General features: G+C 35.7%; 1 protein-coding gene across 5 annotated transcripts; it reads right to left on the reverse strand.

The window, feature by feature from the left end:
- Positions 1–154: 154 nt before the first annotated feature.
- On the reverse strand, positions 155–15,545 carry LOC147385818 (uncharacterized). 5 transcript variants are annotated; one of them, XM_086422403.1, is made up of 9 exons: positions 15,388–15,545; positions 10,055–10,141; positions 6,430–6,625; positions 5,620–5,672; positions 5,077–5,163; positions 4,073–4,923; positions 2,498–2,752; positions 2,361–2,417; positions 155–587 (listed from the first exon to the last, which is right to left on the reverse strand). In XM_086422403.1, exons 6-9 carry the CDS (start codon positions 4,721–4,723, stop codon positions 372–374), a joined length of 1,179 nt encoding a protein of 392 aa, XP_086278529.1. In that variant the 5' UTR covers positions 4,724–4,923; positions 5,077–5,163; positions 5,620–5,672; positions 6,430–6,625; positions 10,055–10,141; positions 15,388–15,545; the 3' UTR covers positions 155–371. The 5 variants fall into 5 exon arrangements, with proteins under 5 accessions (XP_086278529.1, XP_086278532.1, XP_086278530.1 ...); XM_086422406.1 differs by having other exon boundaries at positions 9,987–10,141; XM_086422404.1 differs by having other exon boundaries at positions 10,055–10,149; positions 15,388–15,528.
- Positions 15,546–16,358: the final 813 nt, after the last annotated feature.

Consider the following 16,358-nt stretch of genomic DNA (forward strand, 5'->3'; position numbering starts at 1 on the left):
TTTTATAAATGGTTGAGAACAATGCTAATTAAAGCAAAACCTAATTGGGCGGGTAGCTGTAGTCGAGGGTGATCAGTTCAGTCCAACCTTGAACTAAGGTTGACTCAACAGACCCCTCAACACAAGGCCAAAAACAAACAAACAAGTATTTCGATGCCTTGAAGCAAGTTCTATTTATTGTACTAACATTTCAATATCCAGAATATTCAGCAATCACAGTTTTTAAGAGGTCAGAGAATATATATGGATATCTGTACATCCAGTGCAAAGAAAGTGCCACAGCTTTAACAATGGCATTTTCTAACCAAAAATTCATCTTCACTGACCCATTTTCCCAACCCCCAGCAACTATTCCCCTTCGAAACTAAATTTCAAGCTAAATTCTTTCTGTGTATGACCCTTCCACTGCGGCTAACAGAGGGGTCGCTACTGGCATCGTCAATCTCAACTGGGACAGCAGCCGGGGTAGCACATGTCAGCTTGGACTTGCGCTCTCTCGGGTATGGATATATGATGGCCAGTTCGTTTACTCGCCGGAGAACAGAAGGTGGTATAGGACGTGTTGCATGCTTCCGCCCTTGCTCGACCTACAGCATAGACACACTGTTAGGGTTCTTGCTTTAAAGTCTGGTCACCAATAAATACAATAAAGTTGAGAACCTGCCATGGAAGTTTTCTATGATTTAATCACAAACAGGGGTAAACCCACACTCACTATGCCATAGTAAACTCTATGTGGACCAACTATGGCACACGTGAAAACATATTTACAACCAAAAAAAAAAAAATCCATAAGTATATAAGTACAATGGTGAAGGCTTAGTTTTGATCACATTACGTGGCATTACAATTGGCAATGATTATAAAATTTACCTTAAGAATATTGAGATTCTCATTGAAAGGGGAAAAGGAAATTTAATGTTAGTGTATACTATGCATAAGGCTGCTATTGTCAATTTGACAAAATCACATTTGAAGTCATTTTCCATGAACTATGGACTAGTGTATTAGTGCTTCCTAGTTGTGTCACTTAAGAGATAAATAGAGATCCAACTAATGATAGTATGATGGTTATGGCCGAGCAAGGCTGTCAGAGAGATGGATTTGGACTGGACTTGGACCCATTAGCAGTCGGTTCAGGTACGGATTGAATCCGACACTTTATCATATAGGTTCCTTCTCGAATCTCAAAATCTTGATCTATATGATTCAATAAAAACTGATTGGGTCATATCCACCAGGAAACAACTTTGGGATAATGCCTAAAGGTTATACATATATAGAGAAAAAAAATTCCTCTTCTCAGAAGTTTTGCATAATTTATCTTTATATAAATATTTCAGACCTGTTATTTAGTTAGGAAATGTTCTACTATAGCCTTGTCGGCCCATGGGGTCATGCCTCTCATTTATTACACCCCTTCTTTTCTTCAAAACATATCCAACTAATTGAATGTTAATCCTGCATTACTAAACTGAATTTATTACATTTATTTATTTATTTTTTATTTGTTTGGCGGGTCCAAACGTTTGTTTCATATGCTTAAAAAATGGGGAATCGATTTCTCATTTGTTGCTTCATTGTCCTTTGGTAAGTAAGATTTGGAGTCATTTCTTGTACCTGTTCAATTGTTCATGGTGCTTCCTAACTCAGTTTTATCTCTTTTTCAAATCTGGAAGCAAAATCCTTTCATACGTAAGGAAAGGTACCTACGGTTGGGTGGTCTGGCAAGAAAGAAACAAGAGTCTTCAATGGAAAGGTAGCAGTGAGGTGGCAGTGTTTCAAGATATTATCATGGAGATGCTTGACCTCATGTTTTTTTTTGGAGCAAATTGAAGGCAAATTTTAAACGGGGTCTTCTTTGACGATTTCGTATTCAGATGGGATGCTTTGTGTGATAATTAGTTGCTTTTTTATCATTGTTTTTGTTGTTTTCTATTATTTCTCATTGCATGAGAGTGTTGTTCTTTGGCTGGTTAGCTCAACCAATCTTTCTTTTAATGCAATTGATCTACTTGTCAAAAAAAAAAAAAAAATTATTTATTTTTTTTAAACATAAAATGTCTGATATGCTATTTTGTTTGTAACAGAGACGTTTCCACCTTCATTCCAACTAATACAGGTGTAAATGCACGTCATTACATGTCTCTGCTTATAATATACTACCATCTAAATGACATTGCAGACTGTAACTATTCATGCAACAAGCAGTCATCATAATCATAGCCTCTTCCCTAAGATTTGGGGTCTCCAGGAATCTGCCTAAATTTTGAACCCATATTGAAAGGATAAAAGCATTCCTACTATTAATAAAAAGTAAAATATACAAGAGAAAAAAAAATAGAGAGGACAAAGCTAACCTCCCTCTTGCTCTGCAACTGTGCACCGCTGGCCCTAAGAAGATTTCGCCATTTGTCCTTCAAAGAACCCACATATCAAACAAATTCTCAACTCCAAGAAATCAAGGGGTATTTATTTATAAAGATCATGGATCTACCTTCAGATCAACAGACGTCCGATAAGCAGATGATGAAAATAAGAGCCTTTTTATTTCAGTCCACCTTCCAACTCCATATCGAGAAACACCATCAATTAATTTCATCACCTCGGAAAGAGTCCACAGCCGATGATGCTTCCTCCGAGTCCCTCCTTTTTCAGTTCTAGCTCTTGTGACACTGTCATCTGACATGTCATCCTGTGATTCAGCTGGAGAAGTTCCCAATTCATCCATATTATCCTCATAGTCATGCACCTAAGCAGAAAATTAATACATAAACTTGAATATTGAGTAATATTGCAGCAATATATATAATGCAACAAGGATAAAAACACATACCCTAAAAACTACCACAAGCATAAACATGCATTTTAACGTAGTACTTTAACTTCAAAAAAATGAAAACTAAAAGAAACTGTTTCTACCTACAACTGAATAGGAAGTAGTCAAGTCGATTTCTAGTATCAAATCCTGGTCGTGTTTAACATAAAAATTAGTGTACGCAAGATTGAGCACACCAACCCTCCTTCATGACTCATTTTGTAGAAACAGTTGGGTTTGCCCATCCCGGGGTTTAAAGGGGTAGAAGAGGAAAGACAATAAAGTTAAGAGGGGAATTATTGGAAAAGGGAAAAAGATGAAAGGCAATGTATAAAGTTGGAGGGTATTTTTGGGAGGGGAGGTTAGAAGAGGAAAGACAATAAAATTGAAAATTTACCTCGACATTCGTGATGAGATTAAATCCCAACCTCTTTATGGGGAAGGGATAAGGACGGGGGACAACCATCCTGTTTTATTAAAATATGCATGGCACTACCTAATGAGTTAGGGTGTGTGTCAGGGTTCGTCCATGCCTAGAAACTTTTCTGACATAGCAAAAATCCTAAAGGAGAGGAATGCCTGAATGAGAGTTATAACATTCCAAAATGTGAAAAATGCATGCTTGACGGTGGGATGAATACGATAGATGAATCATTACTGGTGTCCGAAGGACGGTGGAACCATTCCACAATGATCAAACTTGTGAACACCACATCCAAAGTTGGGGTTGGCCAATCCACATAATTTACTAGAATGAGAAGTTGATACTTTGGCAGCTATGAAAGAAAATGCACTACTCAGATTCTACACTAAGAACAGATCTTTGACTTTTGAGTAGAGGTAAGAGGTATCTTGTCCAACTCCCTAATCCCTATAGAATAGTAAGTACTATAACTACCAAGTTTAGTAAACTGTGAACGTAACTTCACTCGTGACATTCATAAGCACATAGGATATTACACGTAAGGAATTTGCTTAAAACTTATGTTTTTTCATTGATAAAACATACATATTCTGTTATCTTTAATAGGTAAGTGGCTCACAAATATGTGAACCAAAGACAAGTGTACACACCCATATCATCATATGATGGTCTAAAGTCAACAAAAATATTTAAGAAATAATTAAATACCATGTAAGACCAAATGATAAGTCAATTCATAGCAGCAGCCCACATTCAGCTGGAGAAGAAGGTACAATATGATGAAAAAGATTCAGTATCAATGTTCAAGTGATTTGATGAGAATTTCTTACCAAAATGGAAGATTGTTTCTTTGGGCGCCCCTTCCGTACACGAACACCAAATGGTACCTGAATACCAGACTCCCAAAGTGAATCCTGCCTACAAACCAGCGGCACTGCTCCAAATCCTTTCCTATGATGCTGATTGTGAGATCTAATCCGCATGAGTTTATCCCTTGAACTTTTACTTGGACTTTCCAGTCTTCCACGGCATGATCTTGATTTCAGATCTGATGATTCTTCAATATACCTTCGAGTAGGCTTGCGCAATCGCTTCTGTGTTACAAGAACACTTTCTCTGTCACCAAAATTCAAGGGCCCACCTCCAACATCACCAGCCTCAAGAAAACTTCTTGTTGAAACATCCGTGCAAGCAAGCCTGTCCTTTTCCATGCCTTTGTTGACTGATTTAGTCTTGTTGCCAGGTACATTTGTGAAAGAGTAGGACGTTCTTCGAGGAGAACTATAATTAGTTGTAAAGATCACATGGCCTCCATTTTCATTAGAAGATATTCCACTTTCCAAGAGGCATGAAACATTATCTAACTCAGCAAAATTTTGTAAACCAAATGATATACGACGCTTAAGCCACTGCTTGTCTTTAACCGATGTCTCACGTCCAAACGTGCTCCTAAATGCCTCCTGTAGTTCCCGAATGGTCATCTTGTCAAGAAAGAATGCATTCTGATCATATGCAGATTCAGGCACTGAAATAGTAGAGGTTGACAATTTTGATATCTCAACAACGCCTGTATCCCTCCCGCTCAAGCCTGAGGAAGGACTATCCAAACCTGGGTTCCCTAGACCGGAACCTCCACATGGGCCAAAATCTAAGTCGGGAATCTTCTCAGAAAATTCACTATCTGTACATGAGCAAAATTATTAGATATGTAGAATCATTTTTAAAGATTTTTTTTTTTTTTTTTTTGGGTAAGTAAGATTTGACCTTTTTTTGGGTAATAAAATTTGACTAAAATATTAATAATTGAAAACAAGATGATCCCAAGAAGGCTTGCCTAAAAGATAATCATCACCGCATTAGATAGACCATTTGTTACATGAAGATCCCCCTCATCAACTCCTTGCAACATTTCATCAAGAAACTACAATCACATAAATCTCATATGACACCACTGAAATGGAAAATATTATCTAGATTAAATATTACTTGCTTGAAGTAAACTGGAGACAGAAGCAGCATTAGAATGATTCGAGATGGAAACGTCTCAACAATTTAAACTATTTTGAGTGGATGCTAGCATTCTCAGTCACAAAATATCACATATTTGCCCAGAATATAAGGATAACTCAAGATAACCCATAATGTAAAAGGTCTTATTTTTTAAGCTTGATAATATAAGCTACAATTTGATAACAGTGTACAAACGAAATAAATATCCAGTTTCCACAACTCAAATGCTTCTAATAGGGGCTGAAAACACGAATGCATATTACCAGTACAGGGAACCACAGGAACACAAATGCATACATAAATAAATAAACTTAGAAGACTGAAAATCTCAAACACACCAAAAAAATAAATAAATAAGTAATCATACTTCAAATTTTGATTCCTCTCTCCCGTCTCGAGTATTATTAGAATCCAATGCCCCTGAAAAAAATCACATAGAAATTAACCAACATTAAAATTCACACAATTATAAGAAGGAAGGTCTCAAGCCGATTTGCTAATCACATACATATAGGGCAGGATCAACAGCCAACTAAATGGCCAACTATCAGAATGAGCTCATTATTGGTGAGAACATCCTCACCAAATCAGCCCATTCTAAAACTTCTAACCCCAGTTTACAAGTTGAAGAATCGTGGACCATCCATTTTTTTGTAAACAACTTTTGATGGGGTTGGAAGTTTCAGAATGGGCTGATTTTTGCAGCCCATTTAGAAACTTTTAACCCATATAGGACAAAACAAGTTGGCCAATGTTGGATGTTGATCCTGGCCCATATACATATATATATATAAACCATGGGATATACCCACATTTTTACCAACTTAATATCGGTATTGTAAGTCGGCTCCCACATTTGTAGAAGGTAGATTCTCAATATGATAGGTTGCCAACATAATTAAGTATAGCAACTGGGTTCATTCTTGATATCGTATCTTCTGTTGGGCTATAATAAATTTCAGATTTTCAAAGAAGAGTCAGTGTACTCATGTATCTCAGAAGCATATATTATTCAAAAGAAAAGATGAGATGAACATAGTGAACATGAATGCCAAAAGTCATGTAAAAACAATTCCAAAGTCATCTCCCACATGAAAGAAAATGCACTATGAAAAACAAAATCTGATGAGAACTTAATAAAGCATGTCAACGAATACAATACAGACAAGGTTATTACCAAAATGGGTTTTTATTTGACGGTAGTCAACAGGGCATGGAAAACCTTCAGTTGCTTCGCACTTCTCTGGATTCTCGGTTCCAAAACATAAAACACCATCAACCAAACCTGCCTCATTTTTTGGTTCCGCTAATAAATGCTCAACCTCCGTTACTTCATCTTCTGAAGCAGGAACAAAAGATCCATCTCTTTCAACCTGGACAAAAGTAAGAATAAACATGTATGAACATGATCATACAATTTACCAAAGGCAGCCAACTGTATATCAGACATGGTAATAATGATGGAAATTTTAAAAACCTGCCTGTTCAAGAACACCCTACTTGAAATGCATTTCAGAGAAATATGCTTGATATAAGGATCCTAAGAGAGTAGAACTGTTATCAAAGTTCCAGGAGAGAGATTCACATGGACTCAAACCACGAGGAAATATAATTAAAGAAGTTTCCGTAATCCTTACCATATGCAATCATAAACATCAATTTGGAACTTCACCCGGAAAGGCTCAAATTCATATACCTTATTCAAAGATCTAAAAGATGAAATATCACTTAGGAACCCCAACCAAAAACTTTCAGTGCAAAGTAGCTTTTGTTCTGTAAATGTCTTGTATTCTGTTTTGGGGGTTCTCTATTTTTTAGGGTTACTAAAAGAGAATTATGGAATATTTTCTTAAGGAGTTTTTTCTATTTTTGGGGAGATGCATTTAGAAACTCCTGGTTTTCTAAATATAGATCTCTCATGCTGTAAGAAGTCCAGGGAAAGAAACAAAATAGTGATTGTTATTGTTCTGATCTGTGGACGTATGCACACAGCCGAACCATGTAAATCCTCGTGTGTTTCATAAGTGATTTTTGTTCTCTTTATTGCTTCGTTGTTTCACAGCTTTTACTCAGAAATGACCCAAAGCACCATAAAAACATGACTTAGTTCACTACCAACACAAAGGGAACCAAGAAAAAGAATTCAATGTTGAGCATATTGGCTACAGTTTAGTTGCAACTTGCAAATACACTTCCTAGGACCAAAGATCTTCCCAAATCTACTAAAACCTTAGAGAGTTGTCTCATTTACCCACCCAGGCATAGAACCTTTTACCATATGCAGCACAGGCCAGCCTACAATGATAGTTTGAAGAAGATAAGTCATTCTCGTGAATACCAGGAAGAGGCAGAACCTCACCTGTAGAATAAGGTGAAGAAGCCAGCAAGAACACAAGACTTAACGCCTGAGAGAAACAGAGACCACTGAGAACCCTGAAACTTTCCAATGGTGTGACATAGAAGCTGAGATAGGGTAGAATATGGAGTACACCAAATTTTGAACGGGTAAAAGTTCAAAAGGATAATATTTTTTTTCTTTTATTGATGAAGTTAAAACTGGTATTAGTCCAGCAGGGTTTTTACCTTCACACAATTGGTAAAACATACAAAGTTTGAAGCATGGTCAAAATTAGGGTTATTGTTTGAGGCGTGGGCAAGAGTTTAAAAGGGTATCGAGAAGAAAAGAGATAGAAGTTAAAAAGACTCAGATAGGGTCCTGGGAAAAATCTAAGCAGCAAGGTACCTCAGATTCAATTGATTGTTCAGTGATACAAATGGGCTGGCATAACGGACTTATTAAGGGGCTGAAATAACAGATTACTGGAATAGGTTCCATCTTAAAGGGGCCGAATGAACCAGATAGGTAGTTTTTAAAATCTGGAATTTGAAACAAACCAAAAACACATAAAGAAATACAGAAAGAAAGAAAAATATGGCCACAAGTCAAATCTGGCCCAGGAAGATTCTTGGCAAGTGCTTGATAAGAGGGCCATCAACGAATGGAATCTCAACACCCAAAACCTTTAATAGACCCACCTAACATGGCAGCAATCACAGCATTTCAAAATAAGAAAACTAATTTATTCAACTCTATTCAAAATAGAAGGATTCCATTGCTTTTTATAAATGATGACCAGACAGCAGCAAGGAGATTCTAGATTCTACTCTAACCGAAGTATTGTATACCGATATTATGTTTAACTCAATTAACATGTCATAGGTCATCAAAATAAAAAGCATTAAAAAAAAATATAGAGAGTAAAGAAATGAAGATCAATAACAGTATTATGATGCAGATGTTTGACAGCAGGGCTGGCAATAAACTTAATTCTATCCAATTTCCGATCTGATCCAAATTCGAAAAAATAGGATTTGGATTGAGAATTTGGATGTCCAGATCGGATTCGGTTTGAATATACAAATCCGATAAAATTTCGGATCGGTTGTGGATTAACCCCAATCTGATCTGGTGAAAATCCGAACAGATAGTAAAATACATATATAAAATAAAATCCTTTGACCTCTCGTCTTTCACAATTTCTCCCTCTTTCTTAAATACAAAAAAAAAATGCCCTAAAACCATCATTCTCTCTCTCTCTCTCCTCTCTCTCCTCTCTCTCTCTCCCCCCCCCCCCAAAAAAAAAAAAAAAACCCTCAAACACCTTCCTCCCACCCTCTCTATCTACAAGCACCATGCCCACCAGCTCCAGCCCTACATTGCCACCAATCTCACCATCATTGCTGATTCTACCTTCGTAATTGGAAAAGCCCTCAAAACCATGCAATTCGTTTTCCCTTCTTCCTTCAAGCTCAAAACCCTGAAGCCAACAACATCAGTCTATTGTTCGTGGAAATTGGTGTTAAATTTGGAATGGGTAACCTGTTCTTTTTATTAGTGATGCAATCCACCATACCTAAAGAAGCACTCAAACATTTTGGTTCCCTTTTCCATTTGTAACACCAACCCATTTGTAACTCAAATCAGTTTTTGTAGTGTGTTGGTGTCGGCCCAACAAGTAGATGGAGCTGTTGTATGCCACGTATTGTATGGAATGTTTTCCATAAATATGTTTGTGAGAAAACATGAAAGATTACGCATATTCCGATTTTTTGGATGTTGTTCACATTTTCTCTCAATTTATAAGGAAAATTGTTTTGAATCCGATGATCTAACAGTTTGGATCCAATCCCACTAATGATTTTACAATGTGATCCAATGTATTAACATCATATTAGCAGATTTTTCAGCTTAATCAAAATATCAACATCCATTTCCATCAAAGGTATCTTAGTTTAAACACTGTATTTTCACGTTGATTTCCAAGTTCCCATAAGCAAACAGTTTAGATCAGAAAACAGATAAAGCTCATTCAGAAATCCCTCAAAATAAATTAAAATTCCTTTAGGTCATGGGAATCTAACTCCCCCTAAGGTCTCCATGTCTTTTCTGGTTGTGTTTTTACTTCCCAAGCATGCAAATATGTCTCATCCTTTGCATTTGTTACTCAATCCCATAATTTCTTGAAACTAGAAAGAAAAAATAATTCAACTACTATCAATGCATTACCACATTATCATTTTTTTTTTAAATCTCATTATCACAACATAACAGCTGGCACAACTTGATGAGTCTTTCACATAAAGCATGCTGAAATGGTTTTAAGAAACTAAGATGGAACTCATCATGAAATGACAGAGAAATCTGCTCGAGTGTTAAAACACCAATGAAGCTACCTTCCCAGATTACCAATTGAGAAGAAGGGACCTCCATTTTCAATTAATTTGCATAAGAAATCTCATACCCGAACAAGCTTATATGTCAATCGGTCAGCCTCCTCACTTGAAGTTATAGAAGTGTCCCCCGATGCATCTGTCATGGTCCCAGATTTCTGTTCTCCTTGCCCACATTCCAACATGTCTTTTATAAGCCAGTCATGTTATATTGACAATAAATCATAAACCATGAAGAATGGATGGAAAAAGAAAAAAAAAAAAACAAGGCCATTTCAAAACTTCATCATTACAAAACTTAACCAGACCTGGCAATTTTCACCCAAAGGAATTCTAGCACTTGAATACAACATTTTTTTATAAGTATAAAATACTGGAATACAACTTATTACTAGGCACTATTGTACACAAACAGAAGAGTGAAAAATGAAGAGAGGCGGGGGGGGGGGGGGGGGGGGGGGGGGGGGGGGGGGCGGGGGCGGGGAATGGTCCATTAGCAAGTGCAATTACAAGATTCTCAACAAAGCAGAAAAAGAACATGACAGGAATTCCAAGGACTCATTACTTTTCCTAGAGATCACGTATGTGCGAGTCGGAAAAAAAAAATTGTAAAATAAATCTCCCTTGTTATCCAAGAAAATCTAGATGCATCCAAACCTAATGCCAGCAAAAATTTATTCCTTTTCCCTTACCAAAAATTTCAAAGAAGACACCAAAAAAAATATCACTTTATATCAATTTTTATCTAAACTCTAATATTATAAATCATATAAAATAAGAGATGAACATTGGGAACATATCTCCCAGCGTATGAAGAATGTCTCAAATATATTTGAGTTAAGGTCTAGAGAGGCACATTAGTGGATCAAAACTACTAATGAAAGAAAACAAGGAGAAATAATTAAGAGTAGAAGTCCCTCATCAATGAAGAATGTGCAACATCCCTCCCACCCCCAACACATGCGCATGCATACACACATACAAAAATTTAAGAGACAGAGAGAGAGTTTTTTTCTTTTTGCTTGGTGGGGTTAGTGGTTAACAGTTCAAGAGAGAGAGAGAACCTATTCATTAGCACTTCTTAAAAAAATTGTTCAGATCATTCTTAGCTGCCTCTTCATTATCACAAGTACTCAAAGGGCTTTGTTGGTTTTGACGAGTTTAGGAAACAATGAATAGTAAAATTAAAATTAAAGAATTCTTTATATATAAAATATCGAGACGCGCAGTATTTTCAACATTGTTTCGTTTTTAACGATCATTCGACTTTTCGAACTCCAAAACTGACAAATGAATACTTCATTTTCTATAATTTTTTGTTGCGAACCTAATAGTACGATCGGATTCTAACAATTCTCGCTCTAACAAAATTTCACATTTTCAACCTGGTCCGACCCAAAGATCGAGGATTTTGCAACTTTTCCGTTTAAACTCGAATTTGAACGTGCTTACAAGCTGAAGTATGATTTTCAGCCATTTTGAATCTAATGGTGAAGTTAGATTTTATCAAAAGTGAACAAAAAAATTTCAAAACTTTTACCTTAAGTCTCACTTTCAGAATTTTTTCAAAATTCCACTATTTTTATTTCCTCGAGATACGAATTAAAAACTCGGGGTATTACATTCTTCCCCCCTTAATAAAAATTTCATCCTTGAAATTTCAATGTCGTATATCTCTAAATCAATCGTCTAAATTGTTAGTTGCTTCTATATACACCATCCACAGTACTAACACTTTTCCATCGATTAACAATTGCCTTTTGCATTGTCAAATAATCAAATGTATATTTCTCACACTAATTCTCACCTATGCATCATTTGCAATCCACATATCATAACTCAACCTTTTATGGCTAACATCAATATAATCACTTTATTTTCCAAATTTTCTTTTACATTCACATTCTAACTCATTAACACCCTACTGATTGTGCTTGTTTACACAATTACATTATCATATACATCACACAACAACACCTACCTTACCTAAACTACCACATCATGCATACACTACTTACTCCACACTCCCATTATAACCACTCTATCATTGTATTCATACACTACAACAACACACAACCATTAACAAAATACCCTTATACTCTACTAACATTATACTCTTTTACTCCAACTTTCTTCTTCCATTACACCCTTTCCCATACTATTTTCTTATAACCACAACTTACATTACCATTCAATAACACAACTTGCGGTTTCATTTTAACATACTTCAACTCATATGCTATACAATCCTCTTCCCAACATCACACTCCACTCTACCAACCACTTTACAACCTCCAATTATAACACAACTAATCATACCTTTCTACCACTTCTCATTGCCCCTTATCAATATATGACATCTATCTAATCCATTTTGATACTTTTCACACTATCTCACCATACTTAATAACCTCCATATACCAACAATTTTGTCGCACTACTCAATTCAATTTGTCAACACACACCATTTGTGTAACTTCTACTCACTACTCATGTTCATTTGCAACACTTCTTATTTTCACACAATCCTCAACCACCACTTTCTGCTTACAACGCACACTAATCACTCACCATTAAACTATTAGTACAACTTACTACACTTACACTATTAATTCATCATCCTTCACCTCATCTTGTTCTACTCTAATAACATCTTACATATTAATATGCCATTTACAATACACTCGCAATCGCCTAATTCACCATCCTTTTTACCCATGTGCATACATAACCTTCCTTTAATAATTACTTGTATTACCATCTACTACTCAAACCATCCCTACCATATTAATATGCCATTTACACCCACATCACAGCATTACATCTTTCTAATTACACATCACCTTGTTCACATCTTACATTAATAATCACACATATACCTTACCTTACTCCACAACTTACCTAACATTATACAAACTTTATTGCCCATAATCAACATTATCTAATTCGCCAAACACTACACTTTTCACTCACCAATTTAAATTCACTCGTCAATTTCGGAGCCCGAAAAGTCGAGTTATCATCAAACGAAACAACTTCGAAAATACAACGCGCATCCCGAGATTTTTTATATATAAACAAAATTCTAAATTTCTTTTTACTATTCATTGCCTCTCAAACCTGCCAACAACAACCAATCATATGTTTTTTAAAATAGTGGTTTCAATCAACTTTGTTCCTCCGATTCATCTCGAACGGGACTCCGTCGACGCTCGGCGAAAAAGAGAAAAACGTCTGTGACGTTGAACTCTACAAATCCCGCCCATCTCTTTTTCTTTTTCTCTTCTCTTTCTCCGTATTTCATCGAAAATCAACCGTAACATATACAAGGATTCGACCTTTCAACCTTCGATTTCATCGACTTAGAGCCCAAACCATCCTCCCCCGTAGAAGGGAAAAAGGACGACGTCATTGAGATCTTCAAAAACCAGGTCCGTTCCTTTAAACAATCAGAGATGGGCAACAAGCTCTTCAATGACTCAAATGTATATCCATAAAAAAGAGGCAGTCAAAGTACAAAATATGCACTATAGATCCATCAATTATCATGTCCTAACACCAAATCAACTCCAAGTCCAAATTCTTTCAATCATTTAAGAATGGAATTCCAACAAGATAAAATAAACTCCATTACATCAACTTTCATGCTTGCCCTTGAAAATTTTCCCATCTCTACAAGGGCTTGTCAAGAAGTCAACTCGTACGATTCTCGTAATTTTTTCCATTATTGTTCTCCGAGAACTATTCCCTACCAAATCTCCAAAACCACTTACCAAAGAATCTAAGACAGCTTTGCATCCCCCTAGTTTTCCAAGTCCAATACCACCCTTCTTAGATTTCATAGGGGGAACAATATCAGGTTACAATCTTCCGAACAATTGAACAACTTTAACATCACTTTGTTGTAGATATCAATCTTCATTTGACAAGTCTAGCGGATATCAACTGCAAAATTAATTAACCAATCCTAACACCTATTTCTTACTTGAATAAATAAGTTCCTTGTTTGATGCAGAATGCATAATGTTCACATACACAGAAACCATCAAATACACTTTACCAATGTCAATTCCTAGGAATACATACAATGGTCAAAAGTTCCTATTGTTATCTTCATGTTTCATTCATGTACATAAATGGAAAGTATTGTTCCATTTTAACACATCTCAACTAAGATATCTCGTCCCGATAAGATACCAAAACGATCATCATTATAATCTCCATCATAGAAGCATCATCCAAAATAACAAATTCAATGTCTTATGTTAATTTAAGCATCTCTAAATCTATTATCTCTATCTCCACTCGAATAAATGTCATTTTTTTTTTTTTTTTTTTTACTAGACGATGTCCTTATAAATCTTCTTACCACTGTTTTCAAACATATAACCTGCAAATTCCTTTTCTATGTATTTTCCATGGTTCTATATGGCATTAAATGTATCTCAGTCACCCTTAAAGCACCAAACTGTTTTGAAATGTATTGGCCAATACATACCATTATTTGAACATTCAGATAATAAACATGCTAGGAATCAAAGTTTCGATGATTGTTTCAGTATATACCTATTTCTTTCGAAATGTTCCAATATTTTCTGGTTTGTCTAGGAATGTTTCCAAGATGAACAGAAACAAAATGAAACCAAATTGGAATTAGAAATTGGGGACAAATAAGAAACAATTACTATTACGAGGGCAACCTTGTACATGATACCCCTCCACTTTTGATGGACATCTGAGACATGTTTTCAAGCTGATGACATTTCCCTTGACCTCGATCTTCTCACAAGACTAATGAAAATGACATGAATATCCTCATCTTCTACCTTTAGCCAAGAACCCATGATTTTTCTCCCAAACATTATATTCTCATCATGATAAATCAACATCACTACCATAATATTAATGCATTTATTAAAAATAAATCCATTGTAGAAGGAAAAAATAGTTCTCTGCTTTCAAGCAACTTCAAAGGCAAACGAAGGTTAATCATCCACACAGAACACAGTCGATCTCTCAATCATGCAGGAGTAAAGAAACACAATTACCAAAATATCACAACATAAAACAAGAAAAAAAAAATAGGAATCTTCACATAAAGAAATTATACATAAAAAAGCCCCAAAATCAGACAAAAATGTCAGAAACTCTGCAAATCCTAATCATCAAATGTACAAGAAATAGCTTACGAAATGAAAACTCCACAAACCACAGATTCAGAAAAAAAATCAAAGAATCAAACAAAGAATTACAGAAAACAACCAGATTCAACAATCAAGAACTCAAATGAGTTCAAACAAACACTCCAATCTACTAAATTTATAGCTCAGAAGAATCCAAAACACGTACTAAATTGGAAGATCAAAGCTCGAAAACCTTCAAAGATCTGGAAAAAAAATCGTACCTTCGTGATGTAAAAGAGATTTGGAGCGAATGTTCGACAACGAAAAGCTAAAACCGCCAAACGAAAGCAATTGAGAAAGACAGAGAGTGAGAGAAGGGAGAGAAAACGAGAGGGAAAATAAAGCGAGGAAGTGAGCTGCTTTACCTTCTCTTTCGACGGATTCTATACTTTAAAAAAAATTAGATTTAATATTTTCATTTGAAGTCCAAACCGACCACGTGGCAATCATGGACGGTTATCTCCCGTTGCCTTCCACGTGAGTAACGGCGTTACTAACGTTTGTGGATGTAGGAAACGGTACCGTCAGTTTGGGGAATGGAAATGCGGCGCTTTGTTCTAAAACTGAAAACACAATAATTGAAAAATAGAAGAATCTTTGTTAGCCCTAACTAACCGTCGTCTTTTGGTTTTCAACGTTGGATGATCCTCGAATTTCACATCAAATATTCATCCAATGGTCTAGACATTAGTACGACGGCTTACGGGGCTGACAGTATAACATTTTATTAAGCAAAATTTTTAAGTGAATCAAGCAACCTTAAACCATTGGAACATCGATCTTTCTCTCGATTTAATTAGTGGACCTCATTTGACTGAGAATAATGGATTCCATGGGCCGCCGCCGGCCCATACACATCCAATCAGAATCTTAGTTTTAAAACTCGCTGGAGACCGAGATGACTCGGGTGAGTCATGCCAATATTATGAAAATATGGTGAGTTTATGAAATTATGAAAGAAATCTAACAAAGCAATTTGGTTTGGTGATTTTTATGAGAAAATAATAATTTTATAATGATTTAAAGGTTTGTGGTCTATGTCAAATATTTTTTAATGATGATGATCTCTATCCACTATTGGATTTGCATTTTAAATTTTACGGTAGTTTTAGTCGAAAATGGATAAAGAATGGTGTCATAATGAATATTTAAAAAAAATTATCCCAAATCTTTGAATTTGATATAATTTTAT

The sequence above is a fragment of the Akebia trifoliata genome, chromosome 14, assembly GCF_017979445.1.
Source record: "Akebia trifoliata isolate Shusen 1 chromosome 14, ASM1797944v1, whole genome shotgun sequence".
Classification (NCBI taxonomy): domain Eukaryota; kingdom Viridiplantae; phylum Streptophyta; class Magnoliopsida; order Ranunculales; family Lardizabalaceae; genus Akebia; species Akebia trifoliata.

Coding starts and splice junctions, on each gene's coding strand:
- LOC147385818 (XM_086422403.1), bottom strand. CDS start 4,723: ATGACCATTCGGGAACTACAGGAGGCATTTAGGAGCACGTTTGGACGT. Junction 2,753..4,072: donor AGAAACAATCTTCCATTTTG/GTAAGAAATTCT, acceptor TTTTCTGCTTAG/GTGCATGACTATGAGGATAA. Junction 588..2,360: donor AGTTGCAGAGCAAGAGGGAG/GTTAGCTTTGTC, acceptor TCTATGCTGTAG/GTCGAGCAAGGGCGGAAGCA.